Source organism: Micropterus salmoides, unplaced genomic scaffold (assembly GCF_014851395.1).
Source record: "Micropterus salmoides isolate LMB-PRFRI ecotype aquatic unplaced genomic scaffold, ASM1485139v1 Ms_hic_scaffold_6, whole genome shotgun sequence".
Lineage (NCBI taxonomy): Eukaryota > Metazoa > Chordata > Actinopteri > Centrarchiformes > Centrarchidae > Micropterus > Micropterus salmoides.
Window position 1 is genome coordinate 35,642,053 of NW_024044348.1, and position 10,229 is coordinate 35,652,281.

Sequence of the window (10,229 nt, forward strand, 5' to 3'; positions counted from 1 at the left end):
TTCTTCTCTTTCCTTTGTGATGACAAATCTCTTCTCAATCACGCCTTCACCTTTCCCCCCTAGGTTCAGATTATGACTGCTACTCAGTGAATGGTGATGCTGAAGGTCCGGATGGGCAGACAGAGTTCGACAAGTCCTCCACCATTCCTCGCCACTCTAACATCGCCCAGAACTACCGCCGCATGATCCAGACCAAAAGGCCAGCCAGCACAGCCGGTCTACCCAGTGGGGTTCTTGGTCCCGGGGCTCATGGGATACCAGGACAAGCTGGCGGAGCTGGTGGAGGTGGAGCAGGTACTCCAGGCACTGCCACCATCCGCCGAACCCCGTCTACCAAACCAGGCGTGAGGCGCACACTGTCCAACGCGGGACCTATTCCTATTCGACCACCCATTGTGCCTGTCAAGACACCCACCGTTCCCGGGGACTCGTATTCAGCTGGAGCAGGTGGTGGTGGGTATGCTGGTGGAGGGCACTCGGGTGGCGTGCCTGTGCGTGTGGGTAGTGAGGAGTGTGTGTTTTTCACAGGAGTTGAGGATGCACAGGGAGCGCTTGATTATGTGAAGGCGTCACCGAAGCGCCTCAGCCTGCCTAACACCGCCTGGGGATCAGGGGCGGCGTTAGAGGTGTATGCCCAGCAGCACGGTGGCCTTGCAATGGGAACGGGCTCAGGGGCCGGATCAGAGGAGGATCAGATGATCGCGGCCAATCGGCACAGCCTAGTGGAGAAGATCGGCGAGTTGGTAGCCAGTGCGCACGCTCTTGGAGAGGGGCAGTTTCCTTTCCCTGCCCTCCCTGATGACCCGGCCCTGCAGCCTACTGGGCCCACCGACACTCAGACAGGGACAGAAGGGGCAGAAGGGGCAGAGGGTTCCGGTGACATGTTGACCACCATCAGGAGAGGAGTCCGCCTTCGCAAAACTGTCTCCAATGACCGCTCTGCACCACGCATATTGTGATTGGAGGAGAAGAAGGAAGAGGATGATACTTGTCAGCCAATAGGGAGTCAGGTGTTGGTGTGGTGCAACCCAACCACCTAGTACATACAAAAACTTAACCATGTAGGGGAAAGCTATAATATAACAGAAGATGAATGAAAACAAAAACATACACATAAAATATGTTTAAAGACACCATTAGAGTAAATGATACATACTATATAATAATAATAATAATAATAATAATAATAATAATGATAATATTAACATTAATAATGTTAACCCATGCTGACAATTAAAAGTTAAATACTGAATATTGACAGGCTCCTAGCCAGCCACTATAACTAGTGTGTGTTGGACGCATGTTTGTCTTCTCTACACCTTCACCCAGGGACGGAAAGACTTGGAGGAAAAACAGATAAGATTTAAAAAAAGGCAAAGAAAGAGAGAAAGACTGAGTCCTGTTTGCCAAGTTACACCCTTCCCCATCTTCTCCAGCTAACCAATGTCTAACTCCAGATGAAAGACTGATGACTGAAGGAGGGGCCCGTGGGGGGCGAGAGAGAGGGGGTCAGAGTGCCATGTGACCAGCTGGATTTGAACCCAGGCTGTCTCAGCAGAAACATACTGTACTTACTTGCCCACTGAACTGAAGCTTTGGTATTAGCATGGGGAGCTAACAAGCCGGAGGGCTCCTCTGGTTCATCCTAATCTAAAATAGTCTTAAAAAATACTGTTGGCATTGAACCGTGCTAGTGCTCCCTTCCCCTCTCTCTCTCTGTATGTAGTGTGTGCGCCCATTCATGTGGATGCATTTGGGCAAATGAGTGCGTGTGTGTGTGTGTGTGTGCTTGTGTGTGATGGGGGTGGGTAGAGCTCTGCTGCAGGACAGCTGGTTACCCAATGAGGGCAGGGCTTTTCTCCTGTGTGTTGTGCGTGTATTTTCTTGTTTATATCGTGACGTCATTTACCTTGTTACCACTGTACGAGAAGTTTCGAGAAGTAATCCAGGCGTATAGATATATTCATATATATTTTCTAGAACCAGAGAGAAAATGTTAAATCAGAAATGGAGCAATAAATGTGTTTTATTTTCTTGTTTCCAAGAAGAGGATTGATGGAGGATTGTAGGTTCTCCTTTGTCACATTCAGGCAATCATCAGGAATGCTAAATTAAACATCGACTGTGAATTCATGCCTAGCTGATTTTGGCGTGTGTCTCTCCCTGTCCCTGTCTCATTGTGGTGGAGGGAATGGATTACAAAAATGTTGAAAAAAAAACCTGTAAGCACTTTGATAGGTGGTAGAGTATGTACTAAATGTTGTCATAGTCATACTGTATGATAGGGAGAGTGAAAGTGAGAGAGATGGTCGCCAATAAGACTGTGTCCTGAGGAAATTATTTAATTTGTAGAAGAAGACATAAAGGGACAAAGAGGAAGTGATAAATACTGGTGGAATTGGAGTGATTGGTCAAATGAGAGATGGGATAAGAAAGTAGAGCAAAATATTTATGTACAAATGGAGTGGACGTCAGGGCTGTTCAGGGCTCTACAAGCCATCGCCTGCTGTGGATGGTAAATAGTACTGAAGCTTTTTATGATATGGTTACACTGGTATCTGAATGACTGAACACATAATGCAAAAAAATAGGCTGCACATATAGGTCAGACTACTACAGTAATAATATGGGCTTTGAATGACAAAACAAACATATGTTCTCACTAGCCATAAAAGTAGTCACCTTCCCAGGTGATGCTTCCACCCCAAAACAGTGGAGGTGAAAGGGATTTTGTTTGTGTTACTCATAGCACTGAATCATTACATTTAAAAATTTCAACAGCTACATGTCTTTCCAGACACAATGGCTTTGGATCGTCTACAGACCTCATCTTTTGTAGACTACTTTCTATAACGATAACAGTCCTTCCAACTGTTAACAGCACATGCAGTATATTTTACAACAAGGACACTGTTTCAGAAAACACAGTACTGTTGGACTTTTCAAATGTCATTTTTCAGAACTGTGGGCATGACAAATGAAGTTCTTTTCACCTCAGTTGTATCGGGGGGGAGGCAGAAGTCTTGGACAGATAAAACCAAAATTATCAGCATGCCTAAATATTGTTGAGGTACATGTAGAAAATATGTTTATTTGTAATTTGGGTTCAACGACACAACATACATTAACAATGGACTTGAAATGTATTTGCACATGTAGTTTATGTTCATTGGATGGATATACATTTGAGTGGCATGAATGTACTCTAGAGTTTTCAACACTGACTGCTGTGGGTCTGTGTTTCCAATACTGTATCTTAGAAAGTCATTTTCACTCACATTGAAGTGCAAATACATATCAACACACCTTATCTACAAAAAAATTCTTACCTATAAATACTGTATATTTTTGCATTATGGAAAAGTAAAGTTAAGCCTTGGAAATAGCTGAACAACAGTTTTATGCCTCAGATTCGCTCTAGTTAAAATCTTCCCCTGTGGCTCGACAGTAACATTTGCCAGGTTGCCTTTGGAACAATTGTGAGAAACTGGCAAACAATTGTTGGCCTTTGGTTGCCATCAACAGCAAACCACTTTTTAACATATAAAAATACGGACAGCAAACAGCAAAACATGCACCCCAAAATAAATAAATGTTTAATATTCATTGCATTAGTAACATATTGCTGTTACAGTGAGATCCAGAACCATGCTGTGTCTTGCCAGCCAGCATGTTTGTTGGTGCGTTTACTCGCATGCGCACAGGCATCTTGATTATAGCTGCAATAATGTTACCATTGATAAAATAAATTATGAAAACCATGAACTGTTGGTTGCTAGTGTTGGGCAGTAAAGCATTACCTGTTAACACATTGCAGTGATGACTTTTTTCAGTAACGGATTACAATTTGAAATTCAACAACTACATTACAGTTACTAATCGAAAATTCCAACCTGTGTAAGTTCTTACAAAGGACAGACTGCAGCTGTAGCTTGGCGCAGGGTCAGGATATGCAGCCTCCACCAAAAGAGAAGACATAAATGCACCTTTTCAGTAACATTATTTACACGCGGTGTCTTTTTAACTACCGAGCAGCGACTGGTAGATAAGCCTTTGATGGTCTTCTTTTCCGGTTCCACATGTTCCAATACAGAAGATGTGAAATGCTGTACAAGTAATAAAACTAACTACTATTGCTGTTGAATAATGTGTAATGAGTAATTGATTACATGAAAGTAAGTTGCCCAACACAGGTTACTAGACCAGCATTTATTCAGACACAGAAAATAAACATAGATCCCCAGATCAGGTTCTTTTTTTTATTTTTGTATGAACACAAAATTGCTGTTTAAACTAAAATATGCACCAGGCTACCCCAGTATGGTTCGGCTCAGTTCAGTACAAATAACCCCGTTCGGCTCAGGACATGGCTGTATGAAAGGATTGCTTAGGGACATTAAGATGTGCGAAAAGGTGAATTCAGTTTGGTGCGATTGCTGATGGCAAAAGAGCAGGTTTAAATTAGACTTTTTAAGCTGACTGAGAGTGGAAAATATGAGTGGAATGAGCATTTCACTGCCTGTTCATACAATATGTACTCTATGTGCTGTACTTGTAAATGAGAATCAGGCGCACAGATTTGGTATAAAGGTTTGTTAGAAAATATAACATGGAATATTCAGTTTTATTCTTTTTTTTTCCATTCTGCAGTACTGTTTGAATATTTAGACTTTTAATTAATGTAAAAAGAAGAAAAAAAAACTCCAGTTGTAACACAAACTGCTAAGCTGTGTAACATATGGATGTAGGATGTGTGGGACGAGAGTGAGTGTTTCCTTGTTTGGCTGTTGATCTGTAGGCTAGTGGACTCTTCATCAACATGTCTGTACGCTCTTCTAGCAGTGACCTTAACATCGCCGGTGACATCAGCGCTCTTAACCTGCTCTTTTTGTCAATACATTTCCTTTTTTCCTCTTCACTAGAGCACTGTCACCCTCAGCCAGCCCACTTTTTTTTTTATTACTACCTTTGAAACGGTGCTTTGGCAATGGGGATGATTTATATTTTTTTCTGGAGGAAACCTCTGTATGTATGTTGTCACATGTGGAAGCTGTGTGTTGTATCAGCTGAATCTGACTGGGTGAGAGGGTGGAAGGGGAGAGCAGCGGGCTTGGACTCAATCCCCCCAAAAAACTAATTTTGGGTGAGAAAATGTTCATCTGAAGTGTTTGTGTACGACCGCCTGTCGAGGTCACACTGTACATGAATATACGTACGTATGCTGAATGTACTGCAAGGTGAAGGGGGACATCGACTGTACATGTCTGACGTGCTTGAACTTTTGCAATGTCAAAACTTTGTTCTTGTACACCTGAATGAAGTTTACAGTTTAAACTGTAGGAAAGCAATACAGCGATAGCATGCATGTACGTACATTCGCAGTGATGTTCCAGTGTGGGTATGTTAAAGGAAAATACCACTGTTATGTCATCTCAAGGATACTTGTGTTCCCCATCTAAACGCTATCCCACCTTACATGGCTCTCATGTATGGTTTAGAGACCCTTTACTATATGCCCAAGGACACTACTAGAGCCAATTCAACTCGTCTGACTGTGTATGTGCTGTATATTTATTAATTCTAAACAGTGTGTCTCCTTCTGCGGAGGAGACACGCTGCTTAGTTCCAAATGATGGATAACAACTCAGGACACAACAAGGAAGATTGACCACCATGGTCCATGATGGTTGATTTTCACGTCGAATGTGATCAAGACAGTCATATCAAACTACGCACACCCTGTCATGCAACAGGATGACTGGCTATAGGATGAGTGTGAGATGAGAGTAAGATAAAACACTGCTATTTTCCTTTAAAATGCCCAGTTAACAGCACAAAAAGTTATCTAACTAAACAATAATGTCTTTTTCTTAACATGCTGAATTAACTGTGTAGTGAACTAATTGTCTGAACAAGCTGAAATAACTACTCTTCTGCAGATGTGTCAATATGCCCATGAGTGTATGTGTATGTGGGTAGTAGTAGGCCTACCGGCATTTGGGCACTGCAGGAGCTACAATGAAAACAGGACATTCTGTAGGAACACACATGGACACATAGATTTACATGCGTGCAGGCATGCGTGCTTACACAAACACACATGTACACATCATAGGACACACACACACAAAACAATCCATTCTTCCTCAACTGAGAAAACTACACAGTCCTTACTACAGCATGTCCAAAAGCACTGTAAAAAGTAACATTTTAAAATTTATTTTGTAATTTGATTAAGTTCAAAAGGTTGAAAATATCCCATCTTAATTTTCAGTGACATTACTACATTTGAATTTCTCTTGCTATTAGCTGTCTTGTTGCCCTGCAAGAGTAGCGTGTGAGCTAGACAACATCTAGATGAATACACAAATGGAACATGGTACATTTCTTTTGTTACAGATTGTTACTCATAGCATGCATACTTGATTAAAAGTTGAAATAATGCCTTCAGAAAGTGAGTGTTCTATACATACAGCTACCGTAAGACTATAGCGCTGTTGAGTATTAATACCTGTAGCTCACATTGGAATTGTTGACATTTTGGGAAATATTTGCTTTCTTGCTGCATCTTAGATTAGCTTAGCACAAAAATGGAAGCTAGCCTGGCTTCTATAAAGTTCACAAATTAACATGCTATATCTTGTTTGTTTAATTAAATAATTAAGTACAAAAAGGACAAGTTGTTGTGGTTTTATGGAGGGTAATGTGCAGGATTATTTCTTGCTTGGTCTAGTGACTTCCTGTGGAGTCTCTGCTGATTGCCTGGCACCCAGTGACAAAACTCTCTCTAAGAAAGAGAATAAATAACTGGCTAAAGAGCACATTTTCCAAAATGTTGAGCAGTTCCTTTGACATTAAATGTAAACTTGGTGATTCGTTGTTTCAGAAGGTGTGAACACAGTAGGACACTCAACAGCACCATTGTCTGAGAAGCCTGGATGTGTATGAAAAAGAACAATAAAACAACTATGTAATTAGCATTTCTTGTATGGAGAAAGCAAAAGAAAGCTGAATTTACATTTTTCTCTGATCCCAGACTTTTTCACACTCATGTATCCCTCTCTTTTTTTCCTCTCTGTTATCTTCCTCTTTTCTTACGACGCCCCTCAGCCTCCATCCACTGCTCAGCCCAGTAGGCTACACCCAGAGATGCCGTCTAGTTGACACATTAGAAAACAACACGTGTCATGCCAAGAGTCCCATTGGCTGTACACGGCCTCTTTGTGCCTCGCAGCCCATCAAAGCTAATTAAAAATAATTCTTTATTTTCACCACCGTCCACAGTGAATATGAGCTCAGTTTTTCTCTCAGTCCGTCTCCCCTTCACTCTCTTCCCTCCCCTCTCTGTCTGTGTCTGTATACTGTATGTCAGTATGCATGTGTGCCACAGTTCAAATGTGTGCGTGTGTGGGGTAATGGCTAATGGGTGGTATTGTTATGGGTCCTGGGTGTGTTGTTCAAAGAAGGGCTGGAAGCATTAGCTAGGGTAAACGTCTCCCTGTTGAACACAGCTGTATGCCTGATGCTGTATCTCAGTGCTAGATTACATTTTCATACATTTTGATCAGGCTTTTTGGCGTCACCTCACAGGCAGCTTATATTACTTTCATGGCATGGAATCAATAAAGAGCATTGGTACTTATGTTAAATTGAGCTAAACTGGTTAAGGTAAAAAGCCACACAAAGGCAGACTTTTGTTGAACTGCTGCCGCTGTGGCCACAAATGAGACAAATACAGCATAATGGTAAATGCTAAGATGGATTGTAACATTAGCACAGGAAGGAAAGAGTTAAAGCTGCCAACATTAAATAACATTAGCTGCCGTTAGTCAGTGGGCAACGATATATTTTATCTGCCATGAATTTAACTTTTTATTTGTAAGAGGAAAAATTGGACTTCATTCAAAAGTTACATAACCTTACTTTCAGTAGAAGCTAAAAAACAAGATCATAATTTCAAATGGCATAATGCCAAACCAGTACATTACCAAATCACTTTAAAAGTCTAAGTTTTCAACAGAGGAAGTATTGTCATAGGCCTTAGGCTCTATTTAAGGCAGAAGTAAGTCTCTAATACAGTGACCTGAGTTTTACTCATATCAAAGTACATTTTTGTAAACATGCTTTCACTTAATTCAGATGAATTTAAAGAAAACAGTACTTTTACTCATAATTTGAAAATGAAAATAATACTATAAATATAATAATAATAAAATAAAAGTACAGTAAAACAGATGCTCAGGCTGCCTGTTGATGGATGATCATAAAACATTCAACTGTGGCCACCCTCTCTCAGCAGGTGAACTTGTTGTCTAGCTAAGTTTCCCTGGTTACTCAGATTTATAGGAAATTGGCAGACTTATTTCCACTGTGAGCATTTGCTCACAGCATGAACATGCTGTTAGAAATCTATGTGGAAATTTTGTGAACAACAGCCTTCTTTGTGGTGTGGAATTCTTCTCTTCGTACCTTTGGTTCCCTTCAAATATGTTTACACTGGAAACTCGCTCAACATGCTGACATTCTTTGTTTGACTGATACAAATAAGAAAGACCCTGCGCTGGCCCCGAAGGACAAATTGTGTTGTATTTATGATCAAACCAAAAGAAGTATTTGTATTTGCTGGATGTACAACCCACTCGTTTAGCCATCTGCCCAGGTTATATTGAATGTGTACTTTATATATGTGTGCATTTGTGTGTGTTGCACAAAGACCCCTACTGTTCCTCCCTCCCACCTCCCACACACAATCTGTCAATCCTCCCTGCTGTCTAATACCCAAGAAACCCACTACACTCACACAAACACACAAACGCTCGTCTGGAGCGAACGTGACTAAGGTAGATTCTCGGAAGCTACACGATGGTTCGTTGAAGTCCTCCAGGGGATCATGGTGAAACACATTGAAACTTCCTGTCATACAGCCATGCAGAACAGAGAGGCCAAAGTGGCCTCTTGGTGCCACTGCCACTGTACCTAAACTGAATGTCTTACTGTCAGTAGTCCAGTTCTCAGTAGTGTCTCTCGCTCGCTCTCTTTCTCTTCTTCCTTCACAGCCTCCATATGAACTCTACAATAAAATCTCCCCACAACCCACCATTGAGGCGTTGATATCCATTTCTATTGGGCTTTATTGTCCAACGGATAACATTATGACAGCCAACATCTGCTTCATTGTTCTGTACAAAAGAAATCTTTTGCTCCTCTCTTCCCTCCCAAGTAGCCCTGCAGGCCCCGTGGTCTTGTCTTTCTCTCTTCTTTCTGTCTCCTCTTCTGCTCTCCTTCATTAATTTATTGTGAGTTGATTTCTAAAGTTGTTTCGCCACTGTCGCTGATGATAAGGTTTTATTTTCTGTCTTCCTTTTTGTAAAGTTGACCATTTTTTTGTTAACTTTAGTCACTGCTAATGTAACAAAACGCACTGTGATGATTCCAGTATTAATTAAAGTTGTACTTAAACTGTGTGCTGCTGTGTAGTGGCTCTTATTAATGAAGAAAGACACAAGTTCAAGGTCTTGAACCAACCTGCACAGTTAAGAAAATCCTGTACAGTGAGAGATGTGAATGAATATGGGTAAATTGATTTGTCTGTATACCTTCTAAAGGTCATTTGCGGGAAGAGAGACTAGTGATTAAACCTAAGAATTAATAATGGCATGGCACTGATTCTTTCACTGTGAAGGTTCTGTGTGATAAAATCGGTGAGGAAGAAATTACATGTAAGAGAATTGTTGAATCTTATCAGCAACAATATTAACTTAAATCATACATATAAGGAGTTTGAGGTTTCTGCGCAGTATCTTAGCTGTTCCTAGAACTGCACTCTTCTGGACAGAGACCTCTGATGTTTTACCTGGAATCTGCTGTAGCCACTCTCCCAGTTTGGGGGTCACAGCCCCCAGTGCTCGGATTACCACTGGCACCACTGTTGCTCTTACTTTCCACATCTTTTCAGGCTCCTCTTTCAGCCCTTGGTATTTCTCAAGCTTCTCATGTTCCTTCTTGATGTTGCAGTCGCTTGGGATTGCCACATCTATCACTGCAGCCTTCTTCTTCTGCTGTTTGTCGATCAACACGATGTCTGGTTGGTTAGCCATCACCAGTTTGTCAGTCTGGATCTTGAAGTCCCACAGGATGTTAGCTTGGTCATTCTCAACTACCTTAGGAGGCGTCTTCCATTTTGACCTTGGGACTTCCAGCCCATACTCATGGCAGATGTTCCTGTGCAC

General features: G+C 41.5%; 1 protein-coding gene across 5 annotated transcripts in view; it reads left to right on the forward strand.

Moving 5' to 3' along the window:
• Positions 1-9,464, forward strand: part of mtss1lb (MTSS I-BAR domain containing 2b) — an 82,021-nt gene extending 72,557 nt beyond the window's left edge. For all 5 annotated transcript variants that reach the window (XM_038700791.1, XM_038700789.1, XM_038700790.1 and 2 more), the window contains one exon: positions 64-9,464. In XM_038700791.1, coding sequence (XP_038556719.1) covers positions 64-959 — 896 coding nt within the window. In that variant the 3' untranslated portion in view covers positions 960-9,464. The remainder of the gene's footprint in view (positions 1-63) is intronic.
• Positions 9,465-10,229: the final 765 nt, after the last annotated feature.